The sequence below is a fragment of the Drosophila subpulchrella genome, chromosome 2L (assembly GCF_014743375.2).
Source record: "Drosophila subpulchrella strain 33 F10 #4 breed RU33 chromosome 2L, RU_Dsub_v1.1 Primary Assembly, whole genome shotgun sequence".
In the NCBI taxonomy this organism is placed as follows: Eukaryota; Metazoa; Arthropoda; class Insecta; order Diptera; family Drosophilidae; genus Drosophila; species Drosophila subpulchrella.
The window spans coordinates 3,787,160-3,805,249 of NC_050610.1; the positions used below are offsets into that span (position 1 = coordinate 3,787,160).

Below are 18,090 nucleotides of genomic sequence, written 5' to 3' on the forward strand. Positions count from 1 at the left end.
AATCAGCTGTTTTTCGTAGGCAATTTTCTTAGCGACAACAAATTGGATAATTTCGGTATTTTAACCAGAAACAAATGGATTTTCCGGACAAAATGGACCTGGAGAACGAGAGGGTGCTGAAGCTGATATTTCCCGACGGAGTGCCGGGTGAGTTTGGGACTGGAGAGCGCCGAAATGGCCAGAACTTATGCATGTTTTGTGTGTCCACCAGACAACCTGCGTGGCAATCCGGAGTTGGACAACTACCTGGCCAAACTGGGCACCTGCAAGGTGGAGCAGCTGAAGAAGGAGCAGACGCGCCTGGCGGACGAGGCGCGCAGCATCCTGGAGCAGACGCAGGACCTGGCCATCTCCAACTACAGGACCTTCATCACCACGGCGGAGAACTCGCGCTCGATCTTCAGTGAGTTCCTGCGCTCGGAGCAGCAGCTGGACACGCTGGTGGGCAAGCTGCCCGATCTCAGTGTCCAGTGCGAACGCTTCCTGCAGGACTCCGCCGAACTGAACGAGCAGCGGCGCCTCAACTCCATTACTTTACAAAAGAACGCCCAGTTGTTGGAGGTTCTGGAGCTGCCGCAACTCATGGAGCGCTGCATCCGCGAGGGTCGCTACGAAGAGGCCCTGGAGCTGGCCGCCTATGCCACTCGCTTGGGCCAGCACCAAGGACACATTCCCGTGGTCAAAGTGGGTTGTTCTTGTCTCTTCCTACCTTCGAATTCTAAGCTAATCCTTTTCAGAGCATTGTGCGCTCGGTGGAAGCCCTGTGGCACACCATGCTGGTGCAGCTGGTGGCACAACTGCGGACCGACCTGCAGCTGCCCAAGTGCCTGCAGATCGTGGGCTATCTGCGCCGGATGCAGGCCTTCGGGGACAACGAGCTGCGCCTGAAGTTCCTGCAGGCAAGGGACGCCTGGTTGACCTCTTGCCTGGAGGCCATACCCACTGGAGATGGTAAGCCGTCACTAGATTTGTACAATAAGCTGTTTTGACTATGATCCTATGATAACTTATATTGTGCATCTTTAATATTTAATGTTGGGATTGTAACGAGATGTAATCATTTCATTTACATTGCCAGATTGCTATTACCTTTGAGCGCCATACAACAAACTATTAATTCTATAATCTATACTCTATAATCAACCAATAATAACAGTTTGAACTACAGAAAGAAAAAGCTAATTTAAGCTCATTTATACAAAACTCTACTAAAAATCCCCTTTTTTCTTACCACAGCCCAGCAACACCTATCCAAAACCATTGAGATCACGCGCATAAACCTTTTCAACATTATTACCCAGTATCGCGCCATTTTTCCGGAGGATGACGGCAGCTTGAAGACTCAGGGCTCCTTGAGGCCTCTGCAGGGTGTGAGCTGCAATGGGGACCGACTCTTCCAGGCATGGCTGCACAATAAGGTGTGTAGTTCATAACACATTTTTATACCCGTTACTCGTAGAGTAAAAGGGTATACTAGATTCGTCGGAAAGTATGTAACAGGCAGAAGGAAGCGTTTCCGACCCCATAAAGTATATATATTCTTGATCAGGATCACTAGCCGAGTCGATCTAGCCATGTCCGTCTGTCCGTCTGTCTGTCCGGATGAACGCTGAGATCTTGAAAACTATGAGAGCTAGGCTATTGAGATTTGGCGTGCAGATTCCTGAGCTTCTTACGCACCGCAAGTTTGTTTCAGTAGAGTGCCACGCCCACTTTTACGCCCGCAAACCGCCCAAAACTGTGGCTCCTACAGTTTTGATGCTAGAATAAAAATTTTAACTGAAATGTATTGTTCTCATCAATACCTATCGATTGATTCAAAAAAAAGTTTGCCACGCCCACTTTATCGCCCACAAACCGCCCCCAAACTTCAAAAAATCCTAAATATGAACGTGGATATCTCGGAAACTATCAAAGATATAGAATCAGGATTTCAGATTTAGATTCCGTAGCTTTGTACGCAGCGCAATTTTGATACGCGAATATGCCACGCCCACTCTAACGCCCACAAACCGCCCAAGCCTGTGGCGCCCACAATTTTCATGCTAGATACAAAATTTTAACTGAACTGTATCGGTCTCGTCAATACCTATCGATTGACAAAAAAAAAATTTGCCACGCCCACCCTAACGCCCATAACGCTTAAATCTGTCTACCGCCGGTAGGTGGCGCATTTCAGTCTTGCTTTGCTGCTTGCTTATTTCCATTTCCCTTTGGTCCCTTTAGCTGAGTAACGGGTATCTGATAGTCGAGGCACTCGACTATAGCGTTCTTTCTTGTTTAAAAATGCGAAATACTAATTATTCCTGCTTGCTTTCTTAGATCAACGACTTCTTACAGACGCTGGAGAAGGATCTACAGCTGGGAGTAGGCTCCGTTGAGACAGTGCTGGGCCAGTGCATGTACTTTGGGCTGTCCTTCAGTCGCGTGGGAGCCGATTTTCGTGCCCTAATGGCGCCCATTTTCGTGGGAGTGATCCGCCGTCGGTTTGAGAGCAGCGTGGACCAGGTTAACGAGCAGTTCGAGAGGGAGCTGGAGAGGTTCACGTTGATCAACAAGGTGGCGCTGCACTCGCACGCCCGCAAGCAGCTGGATCCTGAGCAAGAGTCCTTCGCGCCGCCGGAAACTCTCTTGGATTTCTATCCCCTAGCTGCCTTGTGCAATGGCTATCTGAGTGCTTTGAACGATCTGCGTCTATGTGCTCCCTTGGCCCTGGCCACCGATGTGACCAGATGTCTGCAGCACTCCCTGCAACTGGCCAGCCAGCGAGTGCTTGCCTTTTATCGGCAGGAGCAGCAGGCCTTCGCTGGTAGCGAAAGGGAGTCCTTTACCCGGCTCTGCTCCTGTCTGGCATACGACCTGGTGCCCTATATGCAGCGGTGCATCCACGGCGTCTTCCCTCCGCAGTCGCTGACCGTTCACTTGGGGATTAGTCTGCTTCAGCTGGAGCAGCAGCAGCTTACATACCTAGAGCAGGCACGCATTCTGGAACCGCTGAAGCACCTACTGCCCACCAAGGCGCTGGTGCAGCCGCAGGAATCCCCCATCGAAGCGAAGACAAGCATTGGAGTGCCTGTCACTGCCGAGGGATAAAGCAAACCAATCAACACGTTAATAGGAGTAGTGTAAAAATATATGCATTAGTTGTAAAATATATTCCAATATTTATGTATCTTTAAACGGCTAAGTTTATTTCTTTTTAAAGATACTTATTAAATCAAAATTTTGTTTATTAAAGAAAAGTATAGTAATTAAAAATTTCCGATACTTTGTCGTTACCATCCGATACTCCTCTGTAATGTCATTTGATAAGCAAGGCTTTAAGGGTCGTGAAGACTCTTATCTTTGCTTTCATATCCCTAATTTACTATTATATGACCGTGCCGCAACCATATTCATCCATTTCAGCCTAAACGTGGTAAGAGGTTTAAGCGGTTCTTCCACTCAATTGTTTTGTTAATTTACAACATTTTCCGGTGAATAAATTCGCGATTGGGCGCGTATGGTTTTTCGCGGGGCGGTTGTGTGCTGACCCACTGGGGAACCCCTTTTACTGGGGGCCACGAGAGTGTAATAATATTTTTACTTAGTCGTCCGGCGATCAGAAAGCGGCTCGCTGCGGTTGGCCAACCACCAAAACCAAAGCCAAAGAGTTGCAATCAGCCCCACTCACTCCCTTCCATCTGAATTTGGCCTGACTAAAGCGTCGACATGGCAGGTCAGATTGGGCAGTCCGGAAAATAGAGAAGCGGCAGGGGGTGGGGTCGCGTTTATAAGCAATTTCGCGAACAATGACTAAATTTCGGGAAAAGCGAGCGCCGTTTGTTGCTGTTGTTCCACTGCTGTTGCATCTGAACGAATCTGAATGCAACGCAGTGCGCCGAAAATTGGAAAACATGGCAGCTGAATGGACAACTGGTGGGGGAGGGGGCGGATCACAAACGGATACACTGCGCAAAAAAAATGTTAAGTTTGTTAAAAAAATATATATCAATTTGTCGTTTTATTCTTGGTATTAAAATTGTTTATTTGTAGGGAAGTATAGAATGGTGCCACAAAAAATGTCTATAAGTTTGAAGTCACTATTAAGTGTAATCTTAGGTGTCTAAAAGTATGCAGTGACTAAATAATATTCGATTTTATGAGTGAAATTGTACTTGTAGCATAAAAACTATTCTTCCATATTTTCAGACACCAAAAATGACATTCAAAAGGTATTTTAAAACCCTAGATAATTCCTCGATAATGTAATTTTCAATATTAGTCGAAAACCAATATCCCTTTGTGGTCAAATATTTAGTTTTTTTGAAAGATATCAACTGAAACGAATGAATATATTATATGGTTTTTGGGTAATTTACGATAAATTCATGTCTTTTATGAAAGCATATTAAAATACTACACTAATCCTTATAGTTTTGAAATCATTTTTACAGTAAACATAGGTCATACTTTGATGTTTTTCCACACTTTACACAATAAATCCAAATAAATTGTTGCATACTTTTGGATTCCTTTATTAGTGATTTCAAAACCCTCATATACTTGATACCTCATATGACTGATAATTTTTCCGAGTGATAAAGGATAGGAATAGGACATGGAAATGGGCCTAGCCGTTTGGCATTCAGCGGGACTCATCGTTCAACGTCAGCGCCGGATGCGTTTGTGGCCACGGCCTTTGTGGAGTCCCACTTTTCGGGGGTTCAATCAAAGGGGTTGGATCGAGGAGGTGGCTGCAGATACAGGCCGATCGGGACTGGGGCCTCTGTATTTTTAAGTCCACCACTAAATACAAACGAAAGCACTCAAGCACAAGTTGGCCACGATTTCCCAATCGCAGTCTCTCCCAATCTCCGGCCTACTCCACTCCACACACGCACAAATAGCCGTAGTCCAGAGTCCGGGGTCCGTAGTCCGGAGTCCGTAGTCCGTAGTCCGGAGTCCATGGTTCGGACTCGTCATAGTACAAATGGAATTTGGGATTTTGATTGCGAATCGAAATAGATTTTGTGGTATTTGGCAAGCAGTGCGAAACAAGCGGCTAACAACCTGAGTCTGTGTGCGTCTGTGTTTGCGCTCCACGTGTGCGTGTGTCTGTGCTGCGTTCTGGTGTGTGTTCATTTGTTACTTTGGCATGGACAACACTGCGTATACGCGCTTTATACCGTCCGTTGATTGATTGAGTTTGCGAGGCCTTTTACACGCTCGCTGCCTTCGTTTTTGCCAGCCCCTCGTTTATTTTGCATTTTTCCAAAGCCCCTACATACGTACACCCCTTCTGTTTGCCTTTCTGCCTGTTTTTGCTGGCCACTCGCTTTTCGGTTCGTTTTAATTCGTTACCAAGTTGATTTTGTTAACCTGAAAAGCCGATTTTCCACACCTGAAAAGCGTTGTCCCCAAAAAACGGACAAGGGGTAAAAAATAAACTTTGGGGGCAACTTAAGGAAAAGAGAAATGGTCTTTAATAATGCTTATGGCTGTTAAAATATAAAAAAAAAATAATTGTTTTTGGAATGCAAGGTTGATAGAATTTTAAAAAAAAATTGTAATAAACTGTGTTTTAATAATTTTACAATTCAATTAGCAAAAAAAAAAATATAATGTGGCTTCAAAGAATATTCTTTACAAGTTTCTGTCTAGAATAATTTTGTTAGACCCAATATCTTATTTTCTGTGATTACCCTTAAGATTAATAACTGTATTACTGCAATATCAAACATTTACGAGTATTTACTTTTAATAATATCACAAGTGTAAATTCTAAAATGTTCCGACCCATGCTAACCTACATACAGGCATAATCCCTTTAAATAGCAAGGTTAAACCGCATAGAATCGCCTAGACAATCGAAAGCGCTGAATTCAGAGACTTGAGCTTGCAACCCCCGTTCATTTTCCCAAAAATTAAGGATAAAGTAGAGGGTCAGTGTGGGTGGTTGGATGGCGATGCGACGCTGCTGTGCCATTGTCCGGCTGCTAATTTATCGGGATAATTGCCAAATGACCAAATGGGGAGTTTTATTACAGTATCAGGCAGCGGAAAAGGGGGCAGGGACAGGGAGCAGGGCAGGATCAGGACTGATGAGCAAAGCACAAAAATGGCCAGACAAATATAGACGAGGGTAAGCACCCCAAAAGGGCGGACACATGTGGCCTAGCTCTATGTCCTCTGCCCTTGGCGCGTTTTTAATTGTAATTCATAAATTACATTACTTACCGACTCCGGGGCAGGTTAGTTAATGATGCTGCCTCTGCCATGTGGGGATTGCTCGTCCCTCTCCGCCCTCGAAAGTAGCTGAAAATCGATACACCCCACGGTCCAAACACCGCCATAGAAATGGCGTCTCATAAATGTCAACTCGGAGCTGTAAACTGCCAGCGAAATTGAATTTGCCACTTAACACCGCCACCTGGCTCTTTGCTCCACTCCCTGGGCGGATTCTATTTTGCACTGATTCAATTTGGATACTTTTACTTATTCAACTTATTCGTTATGCAAAATTATTGCCGCGGCGTATTGAGTGGTATGGGTTGGGGGAAAAAAGGAAAAGAAATCGGGGAGCTGCTCAACGAGTTGGAAAACACCCTGGGAGTTCTGGGGTACGCAGTGTGTACGTATGTATGTAAATTCGCAAACAAATCACTCGAGCTTGCGAAATACCCTTAGGGGAATCCTTTAGTTATCCTTTAGCGATTTTTCAAATAAACATGCAACACATTTTTTAGAAATCCACTCCCCTCCAGGCTGCCAAAGTTTGACGCGCTTTTCGGGGAAGTATCAGATTTCCAGTCCTTTATGGTACCAGTGTTGCTAACAAAGGTTTTTGGGTGAGAAAAGATTAAAAAGTTACACTTTATTGAACGATTTTATGAAAATGGTACATTAATAAATCAGATTAACTGCCATAATTAAATAACACTGTAATAAAAATGAAGTCATTTTGGCATACTTTCATTTAAAGTATTCTAGAGGAACTAGTAACCACTAAAAGATTTTTTATGGCCCAATTATATAGATCCATAGATTAAACTTTTGTATAATATAAAACCGCGAATTCCTTAGAATTTGAAAGCAAAGATCAAAGATCTCAAATAATATTACATTTAAATATTAAATTTATAGAAGGTGCTACGATACTACTCTTGCGATGCCAAAAAGTAAACACTTCAATAAGCCTACAAAATTCAGGAGTTGGCTTGAAAATATCCAGGTTCTCAGCACATTTTCTGGCGTGTCCTGGCTTCTGAAATGATGATGCTGATACTCCTGTGGATACCGATAGCGATGACAACGGGCGGAGTGCGCCTCGAGGACTTTCGGCTGACATGTGTGGGCGCTTTTTTAGGCTAATGGCCTGCGATGGAAGCCGCGGGCCAAACGCCTGTGACTTTGACGGATTTTCCAAGCAAATTTCGTTAGGCTTGCCTGATTAGCTTGCGGGGAATTTACACACGCATCCTCAGGGGGGTGGAGCATTTTTCACTTGTCATATCACAAGGGGGAATACTTAGCTGAAGGTTGGAGCGCTACCTTCGCGTCGGACTGTTTTTAAATTTAGACAACCATTTTTGTTGTAAAAATCTATTTTAACTGCAGGGAAAAGTAAATAGCCCCTTATCAACATCATTACTTTATGTATTACAAAAGAACTAGGTTCTTAATATTTTTTAAAGGCATTTAATCAAACAAAATTGATGTGATATATTTATATACATAAATACGCTTTTTTGTTAAAGCTACATTCTCTATTGCTCCTTCGAAGAGCATTAAAATACCGTGAACTACTAATAAAATTTCCCTAACTCACCATTCAGTTGAAACAAATCGTAAAAAATGGAAAAGAAACACAATTAGATCAAATATTAGATATTCTTCCAAGAAAAGATGTACTCACTGATACTTCTTCTTTTTCTTAGTGGGCTCTCCTTTGTGTCCGGAGCAGCAATCCGTGAGTTTATTCAATAAATCATTTGACATAAAGGGAAAACTTAAAGATATCTTTTCTACAAATCGATGTATGCATTTTGCAATATATATGTGTTCTCAGTCTAATAAGCAAATAATAAACCGATTTTACAGTGATCAGCCACGAAGTCATGAATATAATTTTGCTTATTTATCCATACAGTGATGGCCTGTGATCAGCCAATAGCGGATCGTGGTCCCTGCGATTCCAGCCATCCTCGATGGACGTACCACAAGTCAATGAACAAGTGCGTCATGTTCACCTACGGTGGCTGTATGGGCAATCGAAACAATTTTCGCACTCGCCATGAATGCAACTATAACTGCGCCCAACTTGTTAGGGAAGCATCGAGACTCCATTTGCCACCGGCTTACAAGGGCAAGCACGATGAAATACCTTTGTGTAAACAAAAAAAATATAAAAAGAACGATCCAAAATTTAAAAAATGGGTAAAACGAAGAATAGATTGTATCATGTAAGACTTACTCAGTTGTCAGAATCGAGGTTAAATGGCATTGAACACATTGTAGAATACAATCATTAAAACAAATCTAATATTGATAAAGGAAAAACCTTGGATTGTTTATTAAAATGATAACACTGACCATAAAAAATTATTGAAATCAACTATTGCGAAAAAAACATACTTTTAACGAAATAAATACGTTTTAAAAAAATCACTGTTGACGGCAGTCTACGTAGTGACGAAGCGCACCATGAGGGTGGGCGAAGGCGACAACAATATATACACGAAAAATAGAAAATCTAGTATAATGGTCCGATACACCAATCGAAAGGTATCGCAAAAACTAAAACCAAAACTTTCAAAATTTCAATTGGCTTGGGGAAACCAGCGGTGAAGGTAAAAAAGTGAAAATTTTGAAATTTAGAGCATGTTATCATTTGGCACGCTGCAAAAGAAAATGCTTATGTATGTAAAAAGCATTATTATTTTGCTGAAGCGTATTAATTTAGTCATATTTACAAGATATTTTTCGTCACAAAACTTGATTTCAGAACTTTTGTATGTTGGAGGTGGGAACGTCACGATCCTTTACCTCGTTAAGAAAAATATTTCCCAATTTAGCATTTTTTACTTTCATTGCAATTTTTTAGAAACAAATCGACTTCTATAAAGTATTAATAGCAAAATAATACAAAATTTTTAATTTTGCGGCTATAAATACATATTAGATCCCTGGCGCACACTCCCGGTGCGATTCGTTACTGCGCGCATTTCGTTACTAAATGCGTACTTAAAAAATAAATTTAATTACTTAGGGGCCGTCCATATACCACGTGGACAAATTTTAAGCACTTTTTGAACCCCCCTCCCCCCCTCGTGGACAATCGTGGATTTTTAACTAACGCGCCCCCCCCCCTCTTTTTTTTAATTTAAATTTAAAAGTGGAATAAATAACAAAGGTTAAAATTAAATTTTTACTATGTCCACGTGGACATTTACCTCGACCCCCCTACCCTCCTCGTGGAAAATCGTGGACGAACCCCCCCTCCCCACAAAACTGACCACGTGGTATATGGACGGCCCCTTAACGTCAAAAATTCAATAACTTTTTGAATCCTAAATATATTTATGCAATTTAAAAGACTTAATGTGTGAAATTTATAATAATAAAGCAGTGGTCATTATACCATTAACCATTACAAAAGTAATTCGTCTTTTCAAAATCTTCGGTTTCCCTTTTTTCCAGTGTTGGTTCTCGGAAAAGAGGACTTCCCATGACTTAATTAGCGAATGGCGGGCAGGCAGAAAGAGCTCCTGCAATCCACAGCCAAGTGCACAGGAATGCGCGTCATTATGACAATGGCGGCCACCCACTTTCGCCCACCCAGCCCCTTAACCCAGAGGGAAGAAAAATGTCGCGTTGCAACAAAGTTGAGTTAAAATCTGCCCTCTCAGTCCTCGCATTTCCAATAGTTTTCTATGGCTTCCACCTCAGTTTTTCTCAGTTTTTCCGCATTTTCCTTTCACTTCACAATTTTTATTTCACATATCCGAGTCTGTGTGGGTGTGTGTATATTATATTACTGCAACGCGAACCAATAACCATCGAGCGGGCAGCTGGAGACGCTGACGCTATAGAATGCCATTGGCTCCGGGTCTCATCCTCGGACCCACTCCCAGCGCCCCCGATGACCTGATTCACCTGTCCGCACCCGAGTATCTTACGGATACCCACGGCGGATGCTTTCTTTTTTCCGCTTTTGTTTGTTGCCCACCCAGTTTCTTTGTATTGTGGTTATGATAGCGGACCTGGCCCTGGCCACATCCCTCGTCCACGACCCGTCACCCCGACCTCTGACCCCACCACCCCCTCTAGTTTCCTTTCTGTGGTCCAGAAGCAATATAATTTATTGAAGTTTTGGCATTTTTCAAAATGAAATTCTTTTTAACGATGATTGAACTACGTACGTGTGTGTGTATCCCATCCCGAAGCTCTTCGAGTTTGGGTTGGATGGTGGTCCTTTGTTTGGGTTTAGCACGTTTGGCCTGTCCATTGAACGCCATATTATTGGTCGATTGAAAAGTAAAACATTTTTTATTATCCGCACGTGTGCCAGCTCCCATTCGATCCTCCTTGCACCCTGTTTTTATGACTACGGGAAAAAGCGGAGAAAAATATGTGAAAGACGGGTGGTTGGGCGGTGGGCGGTGGGCGGTGGACGGTGGACGGTGGCTCTGTGGGCGTGCTCTGACCACCTGTCATGGCGGTGGGCATCCATAAAACTTTCGACCCAACTACCCCAGGTGAGCTCATGGCTTTTATGATACCAACGCCCCACAGCCGCACCACCCAAAACCTCGACCCACTTTCGGTTCCTTCATATTTGATAAGCAAGTTGGCGTTTCTTTTTTCCTTGGGATCCCTTTTACTGTTGCGCCCCATCAATATCCTTCAGCTGCCCATCTCTTTCTCTCCCTGTTCGCCATCTCGCTCCATCTCTCTTTCTCTATATTTTTCCCTCTATTTCCTGCTCTTTGCTTGGTATGTGTGTGTGTGTGGTTATAAAAATATTTCATTCAATTTTTTATTCCTGTTGGCGCTCGCTGCGTCTCTTTCCTTCTTGGTCAGCTATGCAGCCTCAGCTTGGCCTCTCTTTCTTCTTCTGGCCCTTCTTCTTCCATCTCGCTTGCACTCGCCTGGCCTTATGTCCGGCGATTTATTTTGCCGAGCCAGCGGACCACACGGTTTCTCATTTTTTCCAGTGTGTGGGTGTGCGTCGCTTTTCCTTTTGTTATTCTGTTGTCCTTTGCTCAGGTCGGCGGTGTCCTGTCCACCAGACCTCCCGCTGAGCCACCCACTGACCAACCCACTGACCCCACCCACTTGCTCCGTTAGCCTCCCACGTCTTCAGCTTCATAATTTCCCGCTTTTCTGACTCGCTCTCTCCGGAATCTAACTTTCTCGCTTGCGCAGTGTTGGAAAGAACTTAGATAGTGGACTTTGGGTACACTTTTAGGTACCAGTATTGGAAAGTGACATATACCCTGTTCTAAAATATATTGAACTTTGGCCAGACTTTGTACAATGTACAATGTACATACATACTTGCAACATACTGAAGTGAAAGAATAATGGTTTTAAAATATTAAAAATGACTATACTATTTTTGAAAAATAGTGTACTAACTTTGTTAACCCATTAAAAATAAATAGATCTTATGAGATTATATATTTGTATTTTTATAAACTTTGCTCGAGGCTGTTTTTTATCAAAGTATTGGTGCTTTGTAACATGACTTGTTATAAAAATGTGGATCCTTATGTTGTAGGAACAGTACCTTTCGTATCTCTAGTGGGGTGTGCTAAGAAAAAATTGCGCGTTTCCTCGTCGAATATTTCTGCGGTCGCTGCTCCTGAATCCCGGCTCCTCGTTCTGGTCAAGCTGTGGACTCGTTTCACTTCGCCTCCGCCCAGTTTAGCTAAATTCTCTTCGGTTTCGGCTCGATTGGGTGGTATTTTCTCCTACAGCACCCCCTGCCGGCCATGTTTGTTTGCACTTTTATAACAATGTTGGCCAGTACGGGCTTAGGCCATGTCGTGTGGTTTTCTTTTTGGGGAGAGCGATGAGTGGAGGTAGGGGGGATGGTGGACCCTAAAATATGATGTCATACTTCAACAGCTTGGGTGTTGCTCTGCGCTGAGCGCAATATATAACTTGGGTATAAAGAGAACGGAACCAAGGTATTTTGATTATATTTATTTTTCGTATTTCTAAAGAACTTTCCGTCCCTGGAAACGTATATTGTAGCCTTTCAAGCCTATGGAACCTTATTTAATGTCGAAATAAAAAAATTATTATAAAAGATTGCAATCTTCTATAAAAGAATTAATTACATAACCCTCTTCAAAATTTATAGGTTATAAAAAACGAGAAATGTATTTTTAAAAAAACAGCTTAAAATGATATAATAACAGATAATTGTAAACAATGTGGAATCTTAAATATATTATGTCTTTAAATGTGAAGAGCTTAAAAGTGTTCAAATATTTGTACAAGTCTTGGACGATCGAAATTTGAATAATCCTTCCCAAAAATACTCCATTTGAAAGCATCGGATCTGCTTGGATATAAAACTGGAATAAGCTATGAACAGCAACCTGAAACTAATTAAGCTTAGCACCAAATTGAATCGTCAAAATAAAAGCAAGTCAAATATATAAATATGTTTCTTTGGATGTATGGTATACCCATTTGTGGGAACGTGTTTCTTTCAGACAAAGAAATACAGAAACTTTTACATCTACTCACGGGTGAGTGTGTGCTCTACATTCAGTCAGGGGCCACTCTGCTCGCCGGGCTAGTTCTGGGCAATTTATTTGAGCCATTAAAATTGTATGATAAAGCGAGTCCATTAATTGTGTTGCTTAATTTTCGTTTTAACGCATTTTATCAAGCCAAACAGCGAACGCCGTATCCTTGGGTCTGCACTGCCCTTCTTTACTGGCCCCATTTCTCCTTCTCTTCATAAATGAGGTTCTTAGCCGGTCTAATGTGTTTTTATATGCCGCTAAGGGAAATCAATGGGGTCCAGTCAGGGAGGCGCTGACATGCCATATGCCACATGAAAAGGCCAAGGAAAGAAAGGGACTTTGATCTGTTGTAGACTTTTAGTTAGCACTTGGATTTGGGTAATTTTTATAAAATCACTTTAAACTGGCTTATTACAAAGATAGGCTATAATAATTGTATGTATGTACGCAGATTTGTCTATAAAATGTAATTACGAATAATATAGAGAAAGATCTAAAAAAAAGTTACTAAATTATTAGGTTTTGTCACCGTTTGTAGCTCTCAAATCAGTGTGATATGTTATAACTTTCTATATTATATTCTACAAAAATTTGTTTAAAATGCATTTCTCATGATATTAAACGATAAATAACAACTATAAGGACTACATAAAAAATGTTTAGACTATTTACTGAATTTCTTGTAATGTTTGTCTTTTATTACAGGAGGCATTGACCATTGACATCGGGGAAAGCATTAAAAAGGGGGGAGTAAGGGGAGCCTGTATTCCTTAAGGACACTCATATCTTAACGCTTTTCGTTTATGTTTATATAAACCCACATACATACAAAAGGGGTGGTGGGGGGCTGTGGGTGTGTGACCAGAGGGTGGTGCGTGTGGGTGGTGGGGGGCTATGAGTATATATGATTTTTATTGTTATTGTTTTGTCCTTTTATGATGTTGCACGTATCGCAGTAACTTTGCCCGAATGCTTGTGCGTACGTGTATCCTGCGAGTCTTGGCTATATCCCACATAAATACAAACACACTCGCTGGCACGTATATAAATAGAAGAAAAATCGAAGGGAAAACGGGAAAAATGAAACAATAACAGAGCGAGCAGCTCAAATAGGCCACCCAAGCCACCCAGCGAAGCACAGACTTACCCATACGGTTATAATTGGGTGGCACTGAGGGTGCTGCCGCCTCACTCGGTATTTCACCCCCAAAAATCGCTTTCTTTTGGGTTTTTCCCCCTCTTTTGTTGACTTAAGCGAAATGTGGTGGTGTGCGTGTGGGTGGTTGCTTTTTAAGGGCTGATTCCCCCTCTTTCGCCCCCATTTCCGTTTGTGGTTGTAATTTGAAGCCAACGACAACATAGCCTTGTAGGTTTTTCTTTTTGTCTTCGGAGGGGGTGTATGGCACGTTATGGATTATGATATATACACATAACTTTATGCAATAAGCGCAGGTTCACAAAGCCCTTCCTGTGGTTGGCTGACGGAACGGGGTGCCTTTTTGATTGGTCGAGAGGAGGAAACATATTCATAATTCCTGCGGTCACTTTCATAACTCCCCACCCAAATGGCGTTGCGGCACATTGCGTATGCGCAATATTTCCCAGGGGTTGGAGAGAAGAGACTGTATTCTAGACCGAGTTCTAGGTGAGGTCATCCCATTTCCACTTTCATCTGGTTATCTGATCCAAAGGGGGACATAATATTTCCCATTTGACAGGCTGCTCTTCCTATTTCCGGTACTCCCATTTCATTTTTATTGCTTCACTTCGCTTCGGTTTGCCTTGTTTCCTTTTTATTCTTGCCTCAGCGGATTACCAGCTCCCCTGCATCCCCATTGCCGTTATTGGTTTCCACTTTTTATTCCCTTTGAACTGGACACGGCTACATTCACATGTGCCTGACTTTTTGTATTAAACTCTCTCCTTTTTGTCTTTTTTATTTGACGGGTGAGTTTTTCAGTTTTTCCCAGAAAAAAAGTGGATTTATTATAGATATTTTATAGTACAGAGTCTACAGACTATGTAGTCCTGAGATGGAGGAAGAGAAAAGGAAGAATCTTGTGGCTACGTGAAAGTCTCGCCGCTGACACGCCCATTCAAAAGGACTGGTGAACGTGATCCGATACAGAAAAATCCAGACTATCTAAACAAAAATAAAATCTAAAGAAGATTTTCCAAATATTTCTAGTCTTAGGTCTTAGATATCCAAGTAACCTTAAAGGAAGTATCGTAATTGCCTTATGTATTACTTTTAATTGAGAGAATAAGCATTACCTTGGCTGAGTTTTCATACAGCCGTAAATTTTGAAATTAAGAGGAAACATTTTTGAGATTTAGGAAAGTTACTTTAGCTAAATATTACGTTTTTCAGTATAATTTTAAAACGCTACCGCACTTACATTTCTGACAGTGTATTGGGGACCCATTTCGCACTTCTCAGGTGAGTTGAATATTTTTATGCCATTTTTATTTGTCCAGAAGTTTCTTCTGGCTCCTCATGGCTTTTTTATTCCGATTTTATTTTTGTTGCAATTTTTTGCACATTTTTATGGCGCAAATTGCTAGAAGACGAAGCAGTGAGAAAAGTGAGCGACGCAAAAACAAATTCGCCACAAACTAAATGTGTTTGTGGTGTTTGATAGCGTCAGCAATGTTGCCGCTCGGGTGGGTCACCCCTTAGACGCCACCCACTTTCACCCACCCACTTTCGCCCACCCACTTCCGCCCACCCCCTTCGACGAGCCACTTTTCTGTTATCCTTGAAGGAAAAACGCGAGTGGGAAGCAGCCGGCAGGTGAAGTAAATGGCAAAAAAGGAGAAAAATTAATTTTATCCTTTCCATTTCCGCCGTTGCGTGCATCAGTGTGTGTGCCGTTTTTCCTTCTCGCTCTTTTCACAAGTGTGTGGGTGATTTTCCCGCATATTTTTTTAGTCTTCTTCACCTTTTGCATTATTTTAACGTGTGCTATTTTCTCCCACCCTTTACCCTTACCCTTATTTTTTCCTTCGTTATAAATCTTGAGGTTGAGCACTCGACTGGACGCCATTTTTTATTTTTCACCTTCAGCCCCCAACCACCTGAAAAACCACCCCCACCCCCTACGAGTCGCTTATTTTTCAATTCTGTCAGATGCGTTGGTCAGAAAATGTCGCTGGGGAGCGGTCGACAGCAGCCTTTTCTCCGATTGCAAAAGTTGAGATGGGGCGTGGGCCCCCAGCCACTGGAGTATATGTTTTATCTGCGAAATAATTTATAGAAGACTGGTCCGAAATGGACAGAGTAAAGGGTTCCGTTTCCTTGTTTATCCCACTTTTATGTGGCTCGCTTATTTCATTTTAGATACTGAAATTTGAGATGGAAGTGTGGATCCCGATATGATTGGAGAAAAAAAGTAATGCAATCGCTTTTATAAAACGAATCTTGGTCTTTTGAAATATTTTATAACCTTAGAGTATTGAAGGTTTTACTTTTATCCACTTAAAAGATGACGTTATTCCTATATTATTTAGGTATGATATTTGAATCAAATGTATCTCCAAAAATAAAGGGCTAAAAATAGTCACTTGGGAAATGAACTTTATTTTTAATCAAAATAGTATTATTGTTAACTCAAAGGTACAAGAACTTTTTAAAATAATCCTTGAGCTAGTGTCGGTGATGCCCGTGATGGTCGTGGTGTCCATGGTGTTCATGATGTTCGCGGTGATGATCGCGATGATGTTCCGGATGTTCAAGATGATCCTCGCGAAAATCGCCAGGTCTAACTGGATTACCTCCATAATAATTACCAGCTCCAACCGGGCTACCTCCATGAAAATGACCAGACTCAACGGGATTACCTCCATAGACATTACCAGGCCTAACCGGACTTCCGTAACCGGGTTCATAACGATTTGGTGGGCCTTGTGCAGCATATCCTCCCTGACTCGGAGGTACTCCTCCTTGACCAATTCCTGACTGGCCACCAAATCCTACTTGACCACCAAATCCTGCTTGACCGCCGAGTCCTCCGAATCCTCCTTGTCCTCCGAATCCTCCTTGTCCACCAAATAAGCCTTGTGCCCCCAGACTACCTAGTCCACCGAATCCTCCTTGCCCAAAAGCATTTTGAGCGACAGCAGTGACAGCCAGCACACTCAGAGCAATCTAAAAGTTTTAAATTTTAAAAGGAAGTCCTTAAAATAATTTTTCACAGCAAGACAACGCACCAGTATTTTCATTATGTAAGATATTTTACTACTGAAGTAATTTCAAGAAATCGGAGATATTTATACCAGAGCAGAACAGTCAGGTAGGTAACGGAAAATGCTACCTGCCTGACGGACTTAAATGGGATACCATTCCATGTGCGTTTTAAGGAAAATTCTACCTGAAAAGGGAATGTATACCCACAACAATGTTGTTCCCATCTGGTCAAAACGGAAAATGCAATGTCCATTTAAAGAGGGAAAACATATAATAAGTCTAGGTATTTGGAAACTCCTCAAAACTAGTTTGTTCCTAAGGCAGGGGATGTATATAATTTATAATTTATTAAGCAATTTAACTTAATAGAATGCACACAACAATTTATATCGTAAATAAGCCTGAATTATTTATAAGAATATAGTTAGCTTAAAAGTCATTTTATTCGCTTCAAAATTTAAACATCGACAACATGAATATTATATACTTCTTGTCAGCTTACACCTATTTTACTTAGCTTAATAAATGCATTTTATGAACTTGCTAGAATCATGGATTCCTAAGATCAATGATCTCGTATTTATTCTTGCCGGGCATCTCATTACTAGGAACTTCCACATCAGGATTTGGGGTTTGTGTGTGCTCTGTGTTTCCGGAAGCATTATTACCATGTTGATCGTTGTTCGGGATTTCGCCAGGGGGTGTTTCGATCCCGGGATGTCCACTCTGAGGTGGACCACCACCTGGACATCCACAATGGTGACACCCTCCACCTGGAGGCCCAGTAGGTTGTGTGTGGTGGTGAGGTGGTGGCGGCGGTGGGTATCCCTGCCAATAATGACCACCATAAGGATATCCCCAAGGAGGTGGATAATGGGGCGGGGGAGGAGGAGAAGGACCACATCCATCCCAAAAGTGACCACCATGGCCATGGGGACGATGGTGGGGTGGAGGAGGAGGATGATGGGGTGGTGGAGGCGGATGTCCATGTCCACAGTGTCTACCTCTGCGATGACCACCACGATGATGGTGCGGAGGCGGACCGCCACCTGGGTGGTGTCCTCCACCAGAAAATCGGCGACAACCCATTTGATCGAGTCTCAGACCAGACGAATGCTTTTACGATCTATAACGAAATGTTCCGAATATGCTATGTAT

General features: G+C 42.3%; 4 protein-coding genes across 4 annotated transcripts; 2 read left to right on the forward strand and 2 right to left on the reverse strand.

The window, feature by feature from the left end:
• On the forward strand, nt 1-3,237 carry LOC119548484 (conserved oligomeric Golgi complex subunit 8). Its single transcript, XM_037855757.1, has 5 exons — nt 1-147; nt 212-684; nt 738-951; nt 1,237-1,418; nt 2,323-3,237. Exons 1-5 carry the CDS (start codon nt 75-77, stop codon nt 3,091-3,093), a joined length of 1,713 nt encoding a protein of 570 aa, XP_037711685.1. The 5' UTR covers nt 1-74; the 3' UTR covers nt 3,094-3,237.
• A 4,638-nt stretch (nt 3,238-7,875) lies between these two features.
• On the forward strand, nt 7,876-8,534 carry LOC119548124 (protease inhibitor 4-like). Its single transcript, XM_037855220.1, has 2 exons — nt 7,876-7,951; nt 8,132-8,534. Exons 1-2 carry the CDS (start codon nt 7,888-7,890, stop codon nt 8,446-8,448), a joined length of 381 nt encoding a protein of 126 aa, XP_037711148.1. The 5' UTR covers nt 7,876-7,887; the 3' UTR covers nt 8,449-8,534.
• Nucleotides 8,535-16,306: 7,772 nt separating this feature from the next.
• LOC119546130 (protein spalt-accessory) lies at nt 16,307-16,967 on the reverse strand. The gene is made up of 2 exons (XM_037852231.1): nt 16,956-16,967; nt 16,307-16,893 (listed from the first exon to the last, which is right to left on the reverse strand). The coding sequence occupies exons 1-2, from the start codon at nt 16,965-16,967 to the stop codon at nt 16,393-16,395; spliced, it is 513 nt and encodes a 170-aa protein (XP_037708159.1). The 3' UTR covers nt 16,307-16,392.
• Nucleotides 16,968-17,444: 477 nt separating this feature from the next.
• Nucleotides 17,445-18,058, reverse strand: LOC119546982 (histidine-rich glycoprotein). Its single transcript, XM_037853635.1, has one exon. The coding sequence runs from the start codon at nt 18,019-18,021 to the stop codon at nt 17,482-17,484; it is 540 nt and encodes a 179-aa protein (XP_037709563.1). The 5' UTR covers nt 18,022-18,058; the 3' UTR covers nt 17,445-17,481.
• Between the last annotated feature and the right edge of the window lie 32 nt (nt 18,059-18,090).

Coding starts and splice junctions, on each gene's coding strand:
- LOC119548484 (XM_037855757.1), top strand. CDS start 75: ATGGATTTTCCGGACAAAATGGACCTGGAGAACGAGAGGGTGCTGAAG. Junction 952..1,236: donor GGCCATACCCACTGGAGATG/GTAAGCCGTCAC, acceptor TTCTTACCACAG/CCCAGCAACACCTATCCAAA. Junction 1,419..2,322: donor AGGCATGGCTGCACAATAAG/GTGTGTAGTTCA, acceptor TTGCTTTCTTAG/ATCAACGACTTCTTACAGAC.
- LOC119548124 (XM_037855220.1), top strand. CDS start 7,888: ATGTACTCACTGATACTTCTTCTTTTTCTTAGTGGGCTCTCCTTTGTG. Junction 7,952..8,131: donor TGTGTCCGGAGCAGCAATCC/GTGAGTTTATTC, acceptor TTATCCATACAG/TGATGGCCTGTGATCAGCCA.
- LOC119546982 (XM_037853635.1), bottom strand. CDS start 18,021: ATGGGTTGTCGCCGATTTTCTGGTGGAGGACACCACCCAGGTGGCGGT.